This window comes from Phascolarctos cinereus, unplaced genomic scaffold (genome assembly GCF_003287225.1).
Source record: "Phascolarctos cinereus isolate Bilbo 61053 unplaced genomic scaffold, phaCin_HiC Scaffold_7;HRSCAF=346, whole genome shotgun sequence".
NCBI lineage: Eukaryota > Metazoa > Chordata > Mammalia > Diprotodontia > Phascolarctidae > Phascolarctos > Phascolarctos cinereus.
This window is the reverse complement of record NW_027556180.1, coordinates 60,840,284-60,853,743: the sequence shown is the minus strand read 5'-3', so window position 1 is coordinate 60,853,743 and position 13,460 is coordinate 60,840,284. Positions and strand designations below refer to the sequence as shown.

The 13,460-nt window shown below is 41.0% G+C and overlaps 1 protein-coding gene across 1 annotated transcript in view; it reads right to left on the bottom strand.

The window, feature by feature from the left end:
- DOCK10 (dedicator of cytokinesis 10) overlaps positions 1-13,460 on the bottom strand; it is a 364,408-nt gene that overhangs the window by 34,350 nt on the left and 316,598 nt on the right. The window contains 7 exon segments of the mRNA XM_020975484.2: positions 871-1,086; positions 5,450-5,494; positions 5,496-5,561; positions 6,596-6,778; positions 9,135-9,272; positions 10,639-10,751; positions 12,374-12,498. Of these exon segments, the coding sequence (XP_020831143.1) occupies positions 871-1,086; positions 5,450-5,494; positions 5,496-5,561; positions 6,596-6,778; positions 9,135-9,272; positions 10,639-10,751; positions 12,374-12,498 (886 nt within the window).

Below are 13,460 nucleotides of genomic sequence, written 5' to 3'. Positions count from 1 at the left end.
AGTCTAGGTTTTGACTTTTTTCCTACAGAGAAATCCGGGTTTTGTCTTACACACCATTACAGGCTGATTTGCCTCTTGTTCCTTGTTTCAGGAGGAGAACTTTCCCTAGCCTGTTATTTAAATAAAGATTCAGAGGAAAAAAGATCACCCTATCCTGAGTTTCTGCTTCTTTGGGATTGCTCCCTATTCGTGAGTGAGGAAGGCCTGCTGAGAGCTGAGGTAAAGCCTTGGGTAAGGACTCAGACGTCAATATGCTACATACAAGAGCCAATTCTAATTCTAGTGAAGATTTGTCTTTCACCATAAAAGGCAAACCTATATACCTTGGGGTGATGATGAAGGGCCTTTATCTCCTGCCATTACTCAATTCTCAATGGTAGGGATTTGGAATTTAGTTCAGTATTTTAAATCAGTAATAGCTTTACGTACAATTGTACTAGCATGCATGAATTAATGACCTCCCACCTCCCTTCTCTTTTTGAATTAATGGCTTTTGATTCTTTAGACTAGGAGTGAGGACTTCTTGGATTCTACATGCAAATGTAATGCAAGCAACATATAAGTTGAGTCTCATTCAAGCCAACAGAAAGAAATCTAATAAAGAAGAGTATTGGCTCCAGAGTAAGAGGTTCTGGGTTCAAATCCTGCTTCTGATTCATTCATTACATGCGAGATCTGAGCCAAGTCCATGACCTTCCCAAGCTTCAGTTTCCTCATCTGTAAAAGGCGGAGGGAGTTGGACTATATGGCCTGAAGTCCCTTTCACCTCTAAATCTATAGTTCTCCAAATTTTTCATAAAGCACTCTGTTGAACGAAAAGAATTATCTTTAAAATAGATCAAACTGAATGACCACAGCTCCTCAAATTACCTCTGACAAATCTCCATTTTTTGCATGAATCTTGGCCATGCTTTCTAGCCACGTCCTTCGTAACTCGGGGGTGCTTGCATAGGAGTTTGCCAGGCTGTACTGGAGATCCACCAGCATCTCAGGGTCTTTCTCATGCTCCTTCATCTGAGCTGTTGCCATGAGGACCGTCCGAATGCGTTTCGTTAGGTCTTTCACCTCTGCTGGGAAATGACTGTTCTTTGGAGAAGACAAAATCCCGGGTCAACAGAAATCCTCTCGACCTCATGCACTTCTTATAATATCTGCCTGTGCCACCGGCATTTATGTAACAGCCAGCATTCAACAGATGTATGCAGGCCTCTCTGAAGACCTCTGGAATCGACTGCGAAACGTGGGAGGCGCTGACACAAGACTGCTCAGTCATCGAAGAAGGCATTGTGCTCGATGAGCGAAGCAGAATTGCAGTAGCTCCAAAGAAACATGAGATGCACAAATGCAGAGCCATCTGCACTCCAGATACTCACATGGACTACTTGTGCCTGACCTGCGGTAGAGCCTTCCAAGCTCATACTGGTCGGATCAGCCACAGTCTGACCCCCTATACCTCAGCACCAACATAGCGATGTCATTTTAATCCTCTTCGAGAACAAAGAACAGCAACCAACCAACCAACAGTCCATAGACCCCTTTGTTACCTGTGGAGGGGAGGCCGGGTTCTGATAAGAAGCCGCCCCTGCTCTCGCACCCCTGCTCTCGCGGAGCTTACGACCTAGCAACCCTGAGCTGGCCTTGACATGCACTCAGAGTGTTGGGAGCGTTCAAAACTGAACTTATTTTAAGTCATGCTTGGTGGCTTGCGTTGCTCTCATTTGGGGCCGTGCACTAGTGATATGGATGCTACTCCACTGGGGAAAAAGGGTGGAGAAAGACACAGCTTGTGTGAGAATGGAAGAGCAAGGGCACTCTCATCACAGAACTGGGTGAGGGGCATATGGGCGTGACTCTGGGTGTCCTGAAGGCTTTGTGCTCCAGGACTGGAGACAAGACTTCTGAATCCATTTCTCCTTTGGAAAGCAGGAAGGAAACGAGCATCTATTAGACACTTCTTATACTGTTTGCCAGCACTGTGCTTTACAAATGTTATCTCATTTGATCCTCACAACCATTCTAGGAGGTAGGTGCTATTATTATCCCCGTTTTACAGATAAGAGGTTAAGTGACTTGCCCAGGGTAATAAAGCTACTGTCTGATGCCAGAGTTCAATCCAGATCTTCCTGACTCCAGGACCAGCTCTCTAACTACTATGCTAACTAGCTGCTACTATCATACTTTGGCAAATGTAACGTAAAGAAGAGAAGGCTTACAGCTGGGGACCCATCTTCAAGTCCTAACTCTGCAGCTCATCAATTATATCATCTTAGAGAAGCCACTTCTACCCCTCTGGGTCTACTTTCCTCATGAGGGAGCTGGGTGCTTTCTCAGGCTCCTTCCAGATTTAAATCTATGATCTTGTGATTCTCTGGGTCTCAGTTGTTTCATCTGCAAGTAAGGAGATCAGAATAAATACTCTCTAAGGTGCCAATTTGGGCAGCTAGGCAGTGCAGAGGATGGAGCACTGGACCTGGAATCAGAAAAGCCTGAGTTCAGATCTGGCCTCACATATTAGCAGTGTGACCCTGGGCAAGTCAACTTTGCTGCCTCATTTTCCTCATCTGTAAAATGAACTGGAGAAGGAAATGGCAAACCTCTCCAGTACCTTTGCCAAGAAAACCCCAAAAGGGGTCATGAAGAGCTGGACAAGACTGAAAGGACTGCGAGGTGCCTTTTGGCTTTCAAGATCCGTAATTCTATGACTACACTCAGTGCATGCACACACACATGAACTGCTTTCTCCCCTTATTTATTTATTTATTTATTTATTCATTCATTCATTCATTCATTTATCTATTTATCTATCTATCCATTTATTTATTTATTTAATTTTTAGGTAGTTGGGGTTAAGTGACTTGCCTGGGGTCACACAGCAAGTCAGTGTTTAGTCTGAGGCCGGATTTGAACTCAGGTCCTCCTGACTTCAGGGCCTGTGCTCTATCCACTGTGCCACCTAGCTGCCCCCCCTACTTTTTTCTCTTTCCCCCTACCATATTTAAATTGTCTAGGGTACAAAGGCTTAGCAAATAATGCAAGTCTGAAGTGAAAGGGAAGATCTCAATCAATGAAATGAAACAATCCCTGCCCTCAAGGAGCTTACACTCCAATGGCATTTACAATAGCTTGAATTTAAGCAGTACATTATGAGTTACAAAGCACTCGTTTCAATACTTCATGAAGTAGCTAGGATATTATTGTTCCCATTTTACAGATGAAGGAATAGGCTCAAAGAGGGTATATGACTTGCCTAAGGTCACACAGCTAGTAAGGGTTTGAAGCTTAGATTCTAAACTAAGTCTTCTGATGATCACACTGGGGCGCTTTCTGCTCATGAGTGATAGGGGATTTGAGGATGGATTAAAAGTAGAGGCGAAAAGGAGAGTATGAACAGATCACTATCTCTGTTTTTAGTATTTGTGGTGAGACTTTCTATTCCACATTATTTGTAGTTCAGTCATTCAGCCGTGTCTGACTATACTTGAGCTCATGGGTTTTTCTTGGTAAAGAGACTGTTATTTCCTTCTCCAGTGTACTACCATTTTACAGATGAGGAACTGAGGGAAATAGGGGTTAAGTGACTTGCCCAGGGTCACACAACTAAGTAGGTAAGTGAGGCTGAATTTGAACTCAGGTCTCCCTGTCTCTAGGCCTGGTTCTCTAGCCATTGTGTCACCTAGCTGTCTCATTTCATATCCACAAAGGCTGTGCACTTGATCCCAATGGGCACATACAAAATGATGACCCATCACTAGAGACAGTGAATAAAGACTTAGTCAACTAAAATATAATACTTGCACTAGGGTTTGAGTTTTCATGTTCCTTACAGCAATAACATCACAACAGTATGGCAAGGGCACAAGGATTTATAGTCAGAGAGGATTAGTTTAAATCTTGGCTTTTCTACTAATTAGTTGGGCAACCATGTGGAAGTCATATAACCCATTCTGAGCCTCGGTATCCTCATCTGTAAAATGGGTATAATATTGCATTACCCACCTCAGAGAGTTGTAAGGATCGAGCCTTCTCTCCCTTGTACCATAATTATTTATGCTCATGTCTTTTCCCTCAGTGGATTATTAAGTTCCTGGAGATAATAAGGGCCTTTGCTGCTGTCTTTGTAATCTCAATGACTAAGACTGTCTCATATATTATAGGTGATTCAAACACTTATTGACTTGGATAACTATGAATGACTTTTAAATGATAAAGTGCTGTATAATTGTAAGTTATTATTTTAATGATGATGATGATGATGATGATGATGATGACTATGATGATAGAACCAAGGGGGATGTGTGTGTGTGTGTGTGTGTATGATGAGATAACAAGTGATAAATTTTATAGTTTGGTTCAATCCAATAAGCATTTATTAAGCATCTACTATGAGTACTGAGGAAGTGTGGTACAGAGGATAGAGTGCTTATCTTCCACTGTGGGGGATACAATATGGAAATAGATAGCCATACATGTGACATTTGAGAAGAGAGAGAACAATTAAAATGAGGGGGATCACAAGAGGCTTCCCAGAGGAGGTGGCACATGAACTGAACCATGAAGAAAGCTAAAGATTCCAGTCCTTAGCACAGTGCCTGACACACCGTAGGTGCTTGATAAATACTTAATGACTGACTGAACATTTAAGAGGCAGAGATGAGGAAGGAGTGCATCTTTGTCATGGGATGTGCTCCATTCACGAGCAGGGAGTCTGGAGATGGTACCAATTTGGCAGTACGATAGACGTGATACAATTAGTAAGAAACCTGGTAGCGCTGCCTGAAGTCAGGCTTTGAAGGTCTATAAACACCAAACTAAAGAGTCTGTCACTGTAGCCTCTCCTAAAGGAAAAGCATATTTAATAAATGCTAGTACGAAATGTGGCATGAAGGGCATCAATACCACACAGGAGAACTCAATGGTCATTTTGTATGAGTCCCACATCTTACCATCACAGGCCTGGAGGAAGCCTGGACTGAATGTCCACTTCTCCATACCAAGAGTGTGGGTGAGAAAACAAAAAGTTAAATTAGCTTTAAAAGAAGATGTTATGCAAACGTTGCCTTTCCTTGTTCCCCCAATTTTTTACTTAGCCTAGTTTACTTAGTAAACATTTAATAAATGCTTAGTGATTAACTGATTGACTAGAGTTAGAAAAGGGTGAGGAGTATAATGTGCATAATTGGGGTTAGCCTGGATAAGTGCTGAGCATCAAATCTGTCTCTAATGTGTGATAATTATTTCATAAAGCACTCCTTTTGATTCCACTGGCATCTTGAGAAAAAAAAAATCAAAACTTCTCGTTAGAACCATCAACAACACAGTGCCCACCTGAAGTTGTTATTTTTTAAAAGCACAATTAATGTTTCAATTGGTAGGAAATCCCACCGCTCTCTAGATTACATTTCACCTTTCTTCCTAATGTGCATAGAGAAGGATACAAAACATTTCTTACTTTCATTTGTTTGTCTCCATTGGCAAAATTATTTGTAATTGCAAGGGGAATGTTGAAACCGGGATCCTCCAATTCCTGCATCGGCTATTAACTGGCTTACAGCCTTAATGAGCTAGAAGAGAAAGCAGAATGAAATAAAGAAAAAAACAATTCCAGAAGTAGCCCCATCTTGCTTGCACACACACAGGACTCAGTGGACCTAAGAATATTTCCCCGGTGGGTCCAACTATGGAAGTCCTTCTTTACCATTCATTCAAATGACTAGTTAGGACTCTAGTAAAGGTTTTTAATGTGTATTTATTACAAGGAGACCACTATGGTATGTTGGGGACCCTGATTTCTAGAAAACTCTGCCATGGGACCTTGAATTTTGGCACTTTCTAGAAGCTAGAAAGATTTTGAGCTCAGGCCTAAGGAGAGACTGTGCATCTATTATCCAAGATTTTCCTGCCTAGCTAATCTTGGAGAGGCCCATCAATAGATAGATGGCCACCGGATGATAGCATTTTTTTTCATCCACACCAATTCAGCAAGGCTGTCTACTAAGGCTTGCAAGGAGGGGCTATGATCTGCCTTGGTGGAAGGAGTACCCACCCTAAATGAAACTAGATCTTTTGAAATATTTGGAGAAGAAACATTATATATCCTGAAGCCAGACTGGCAGGAGCCCAGGATGCCTAGAGGTTTTGAAGTTAATCAATCATTCAATCAATCAGTAAGTGCTTGTTAACCTCTTAATATAAGTAGGTGCTAGTGATACAGGTACAAAGAGTGAAACTGTCCCTACTCAGCAGGCGCTTTGTTCTAATGCTAATTCTGGAGACAGACCTAGGAAAAGGTAGGAAAGGAGGGACATTTAGAGCTCCTTTTTCCCATGACCCATTCTTACTCCCAAGTCTGTCCAAAGCTCTTGTTCTGCAGATGGAATGGAAACACTGGTTCCTATTTTTCCCTATTTTTCCCAGCTGTCTACTCCTCAAGGGGAGGCATTTGGGGTACCTGTCAGAGGCATCCTGTAGAGGGATTCCAGTTGCCCCTCTAATTGATTGCCTGATGGGAATGATGTTACCCACCCAAGGTTACTTGTCATAGAGAGCTGATCAGTAGCTTTGGGGGCAGCTAGCCCTAAAAATTGGCAAGACTTACTTGTAAGTGGGACCTGACTATTGACTTCTGCTTGTTAAATTCGAAATTCTTCCTCATGAAGAAATAAAGGAGTGCGGAGGCCTCTGTCTGAGTTGACCGTGACCTGTGGTTACAGCATTTTAAGACTTCGTAGCAGAACGATCCACAGAGGTCGGCCTGCCCTTGGAAGAATGCTGAAGGAAACTAAAAAATGAAAGACAGACTGAGTAGAGGTAACATCTCTCTCCACTCCTTCAAACTCAAAAAAAAAAAGTCCCTTAACAACCCTCCTGCTTTTGCATTCCTTTTGTATCTCACACAAATGAAGAGGATATAATTACATCGATCAAAGTTACAATAATATTTTTCTTGCCCAAAGTGGGGTAACTTTACTTGTTGCCACCCCGTGCTAGTCAGTTGGCATCAATCTAAAATATCTTAGACCACCCTCTGAAGCCCACTACCTATTCACCCAACATGATTTGCACTACAGGTTTTTATTTAGAAATGTTCTAGCAAGTTGGAGTTGAAACTATTCCCATGTGCAAAAGCTTCCATATGATGTGAAGAGCGACACACAATTAGGACAGAAATATTATGTGTCTATGTAGTACAATCATTTGTATTTCTGTATACAATTCTATAAACTCTGTGAGTATTTACGAAACTGTTGAATAGGAACGTAATGTAGGGAATTTCTTGTGCTTCATGGTGGTGAACCAAATAATGATGAGACATCAATGGAGGTACCTTGGCATCTTCTGACAAGCAAGTATGACCCTTTTGGGGAAATATACTCAATCTTCTTCTGAGCAATGAGTTGGAAGAAGAATAGGGATAGGGTAAAGGTGAAGATCACTCTGAGGTCAGGGTAAGTGACTACTAGTAAAAGGCAGGAGGACAGGAGGGAGATTTAATAATAACATTAATATAATATTTTATAAAGCCTTCACAAGACATTTTATAAACTTTATCTCATTTAATCCTCACTACAACCCTAGGAAGTAGATGCCATTATCACTCCCCATTTTGCAGATGAGGAAATGGAGGCAGACAGTATTTAAGTGACTTTCCCAGGGTTACATAGCTAAGGGAGTAACTCAGGCAGGATTTTAACTCAGGTTTTCCTGATTCCAGGATCAGCTCTCTACCCATTGTTCTACCCGGCTACCTAGAGGAAAAGAGTTTGCTGCTCAGTTCCAGATGAGAGCTCAGAACATTGCTTCTTGTGACTATGCACAAGGTGTGACAGGTCTTTATATTTAACGGGGCAATAGTCACAAGTAGCCATCCAAGTGGTAACTTGAGCAAAAGCTTGCACTGTACCTCATTACTCTGGAGGCCACTGTACCCCATGAATCATGGGGAGTAAGTCTGCAGTGTCTTGGTCTGGGTTCTAACTTACAAAATCACAACTAAAATGTCTGGCCATCACCAAGTCCTAAGGCACTGGCCCAATTACTGAGATGATGATGGGTTGACTTTGTGGATCCCCCAAAGGGGGTTGGGAGTCTGCTGTCAATGAGGAGGTACAACAATTGTCACACATTCATTACTTGGTGACTTGAATGATGACTACCTGAGCACAGGGAAGCTTGGGCTGCCGGAGATAAGACACACAGCTTAAATTTGGTTGGTGCTTTAAAATTTGCATTTTCTCATTGAACCTGGCATCCTCCTTTTAAAAACGAGGAAGTGGGGCCTCATAGAGATTGAACGTCTTGCTCAGGGTCACATACCTAGGAGTTTTGAGTCAGAATTCAAAACCAGGTCTTCCAGCATTCTATCATGATACCACCCCTATAGTTCCCAGGTTTCTGTTGGACTATTTGAGTCAAGAAAAGTATGACAGCTGGAGATAAATTTGGCCATTTAGTTAATGTGTAACCTTAGAGCAGTCACTTCCACATCTGACCTTTAGTTTCCTCACCTGCAAAATGGGTATAAAAAAGCTCATGTTATCACTCTCATGGGATTGTGAGGAAAATATTGTGTCATTTTAATTTGAGCTATTGTGATTATAACTATTATTATCTGTGCTACAGCTGCCTCTGCCACCAGGATTGTAGGCAGGGATATGTGGGAGCCAACTCTAATCAGTCTGCTGCGGTTCAATTTTCAATGTGAACATTTATACCTCAAAAACTGGCAAATGCCACAAATCAGGGCTTGATTTATGTTTTGTTGATCGTCTAGACTCGAGAAAATGATTAGGAAAATATTAATAAGGCAAATTAAAGTTAAAAGTGTGTCATACATACGTCTTTTTTTTTGAGAGCTGGTGGTTAAACGTTTACTAGCATACCCTTGGTTATAGAGATCGCTCTTCTTCTAGTTAAGCAGATGCACTTGACAAAGTTATTGGCCCAATTTTGAGATTATTGTTCAAAATCTGCTTCCATTTTCTTTTTTTAAAAATTAAATTCTTCTCCCCACGATTAACAATAACCAAAACGTTTCTTGAACAGGTCTTCACACGTGCATCTCCACTCTTCAATGTTTAGATTTACACAATGTCATATAGGTCAGAGGCATATATGGAATATAAGGGAATTATTACCTTCGATACAAATAACCTCAATGCGGCAAAAACATGTTTCAGAGCAGTTGTTGACTGATTCACTTGTAAAAAGAGAAGGTAGGTGTCAAAAATCCTTTTCATCATTGAATTCTGGCATTCAGATTGCTGGAGTTGTCTCTGGGAAATCAACAGAAAAGTTATCATAAATAAGTAGAAGAGCTTGTAATTTTCATGTATTTCCTGTGTTACAGTGTGAGCTCTTTGAGGGCAAGGAACACCTTTTTGCCTTTCTTTGTATCCCTAGTGCTAAGCACATAGTAATGCTGCTTGTTAACTGGCTGATTAAAAGACCACAGGTCTGGTAGTTAGGTGATCTGAGTCTTAGTTATGGCTTTGCCTATCACTACCATAGATAAGTGTTGGGTCTTAGTTTCCTATCTGCACAATGAGCACCTTGCCCACATGTTATATACTGTAAATGAATAGGATTAAGTGGGGCTGACGCTGAAGTTCAAATGTTTAGAACTATTATTTCCTTTGAGCAAGAGGCTTTGGTGAAGAGAAGCCAGACTGAGGGTATGACTCATTCCAAGAAACTTCTCCATTTCCTACAAATGGAGATGACAAAGGGACAGTAGACGTCTTCCACGCTCACAACTGAGGAAATTGAAGTGATCCATCCAAATTCATGTTAGGGAATGGCCTAGATAGGATCTGAAGCCAGCCATATGATTCTCAGGCTGCATCTGGACCTTAATAGCTCCCCAGATCTTATGTTTTGTGGTACAAAAAAGGATCTGTTTCAGTAAATTGAAAAAAAATTATAATAGGTATTCAAATTGGTGGATTCCTTTGGTGAATTAATGGGAAAACATGGACAATAAGGACAGGCAGCCATAGATCTATTTTGACCAAGTTCTCTGTAGGGAATACCCATAGTGATGGGATCCTAGGTCTTCTGTATTGTCCTTCCTACATGATAGAATGTAAGCTCCTTGAAAGCAGGGACTGTTTCATTTTTTTGTCTCAGTGCTGTATAGATAATAGGTATTCAGACAATGTCTGCTGGTTGAATGAATGAATGAATCCAACAGTCCCCTGATGCAAACTTTTCTCATCACTAAACTTACCAGCTGTGGTCCATAGCCAGGATTTGCCTATTGTAAGCTTGACTTGCACAATTCCTCTTTGTGTCTTTCTTTATTTCAGAAAGCATGAAAAGTCATATCTTCACTCTGGCTTTTGTTCACCAAATTCTCTTTCCCAAAGGAAATAATAGTAATAGGCAGCCATTTTTAATACCTGACCAGAGTAATGTCCAGGTCATTATCCAATGCCACTAGTCAACTTACTTCTCTTACAGCCTAGTTTTTATTTAGTGGAGTTGAAACAGTCAGTTCAGGGTCAACTGTTGTCACACAACTCCCGATGACATTTTGCTTTGTGATGTTCTGCTATGGCTGTGTGACATCACATGCCCACTCAACTTTCCCCTGTTGCAGTCTTTTCACCCTTCTGAGGAGAGTTCCCTTATGAGACTCACCTGGTGGACACGAATGAAGAGGCTCAGCAGATCCAGAATTGTGAGGCAAACCTCAGTGGCAGTATTGGCCTCTGTGTCTACATGGTGCACGATGTCTATTTCATTGGAATTACCTACGTATAAAAAGTTGAAATGTGCACATAAATTCTAAGGTGATCTTCATCTGGTGAAAGACATTTGTCTGAGGGGCAGATTCAAAGTGATCTAGTATCTTCCAATTGTTTCTCAAACCAAAGGTTTCCTATTCACTCAGATTACCTCATTGGCTAACTTTGCAACTCAGTATTTTCTTTGTATTCCAAATGAAGATTTAAAGAGCCGAAGTGATCTATTTCCCTCCATAACAAGTACTGGTAACTTGTCCTTAGTTTTCTATTTACTCATTTCATAACCAGCTCCATATTATCTCCATAAAGCAGGCTACACAAATTCCTATGATGATAAGACTACTGTGGGTAGTGGGTACAGGATATTTTTCTCTGCCTTAGAAGAGTACAAAAAGTACAGATCCTTAGCTACCTTTTGTGGGTCAGGTAGCCTTAGTTGCTACTTAACATGTCTTCCCTATTAGATGGTAAGCTCCTTGGAGGCAGGGATTGTTATTTTGCCTGTATTTTTATCCCTAGTGGTTTGTATGGTGCCTGGTACACAGTAAACAGTTTATAAATGCTTTTTGACTTGACTTAACATTTATAAAATCTGAAGTCTCCAAGCTGGAAGATCTTTAAGTATCAACTAGTCTACCTCCTTCTTGTTACAGATGAGGAATCTGGGGTCCAGGGAGGTGACTTCCCCAAGGTCACACTGCTCAGAAATATAGGAGGTGGGATTTGAAACCAGGTCCTCTGTCTTTAGAACCACTGCTCTTTTCACCACACCATGTGAAAGCCACCAAAATACTGGGTGGCTTTCCACTTCCTGACCTCCGTATATGGGTCTCCTGCTATTGCATGGGTTGCCACTCAAAGATGCCATTTTTATACCTTTCCGAGAAAAAGAGCTTTACCCCCCTCCACAGTACACTTAGCAGCCCAAGGAACTGGTATTAGCTAGCATTTATAATAGCCATTTGTAAAAAGTGCTTAGCATAGTGCCTGGCACACAGTAGGTACTATATAGATGCTTATTCCTTCCCCCCTTATATAGCACTTGAAGGTTTGCAAAGCACTTTGTAAGTATCTCAATTTTTCCTCCCAACAACCTTGGGAGGTAGATGCTATTATTATCTTCATTTTACAGATGAGGAAACTCAGGCAGGCAGAAGTAAAGTGCCTTTCCTAGGGTCACAACAGTAGCAAGTGTCAGAGGTCACACTTGAACTGAGGTCTTTCTGACTCCAGATTTAAGACTCTATTCCCTGTGCCAACTTATGTATCTATATTCTTAGTAGAGTTCCTTCTCACTGACTGTGTTATCCAGCTTCAAAAGCAGCATAGCCAGTACTGGGAAAAGCTGGTAGTCCTTTTGCCCAGGGACCATAACCAGAATGCTATGTTAGATATTGGGCCTGTATGTTCACCCTCTCCCCTCCATCCAGTCATGTTGTAATTGTTGTTTGATCTTCCAAGATATGATCTCCCTGGGAGAAAAAAAAAATTGTTTGAGGAGTACTGCTGTTAATAGTATGATGGATTTCTTTACCTTCTCTTAATCCCAATAGCACGGCTTGTCAAACAAATTGAATGAAAACTAAAATGTGCAACAATCAGGTTTCTAATAATTCTGGCTTACTTACTGGTGATGGTGTTGTCCAACATTTGTAAGAGTTTGGGGTTAGAAAGTGCATTTTTGCCACGGATTATGGGTAAAGTTTGAGATCTGTGATGCTTATGCCCTTCATGACTGGAAGTAGTATGCATCCTAAAAGTGAGAAACAGAAGTCATTTAAATACATCATGCTAATTAGAAACAATGAATGCAAACGATTAATTTTTAAAAATACTTAAATGTCAAGAATGGGATTAATTATGGAACAACTAATTGTAGGATTTATCACTGTGATTAATATACCACGATAGAAGTTTCAGTGGAAAATTCAATTGTAGTACAGAGGTTCTTAACCTAGGGTTCATGAAATCTAAGTGTTTCTCTTAAAGGATTTACAAAAGTTATGGGGGAGATCCTCTCCTAGAGAGATTTCAGGGGGTCCATGAACATGAATGGGAAAAAACCCCACATCTTTATCTTTACTAATGTATAAATGAAATTTAACATTTTCTTCAATTACTGGAAAACCTTCTGAGAAGAGGTCCATAGACTTTACCCGCCTGCCAAAGGGAATCCATGACATAAAAAAATAGTCAGCACTCCTCCTCCAGAATAACATATACAAACTCCTTAGTTTGCAGTTAGAATCCTTCACAGTCTGGCCCCAGTACACATTTCCATATTTATATTTTCCATCACTCCCTTTCCTACCCTCTTTGTTCTAACTGGCTGGCTTGCTGTTTTCCAAACTCAATATTCCATTTCCTCACTCTATACCTTTGCAAGACTGTTCCTCATTCCTGGAATGTACTCCTTCTTCACTTCCATCCCTTAAAATCCTTAGAATCTGCAGGACTCAGATGTGCTTACTTCCTACGGGAAACCTTTTCTGATCCTCTTCTGCACAGGCCACGTTGTTAATTCTCTTTTTCTACTCAATTAATGATCTACATACTCATCTATCCACATTTTATTCCCCAGGTAATATGTCGGCTTCTCGAGGGCCAGGTCTGTTTCTGATTTGTCTGTCTTTCAGGCACCTAGAATAGTGTCATGCACATAGTAGGAACTTAAACAATTGGATTGGATTGGATGTCTGCTTTGCTAGAGATATT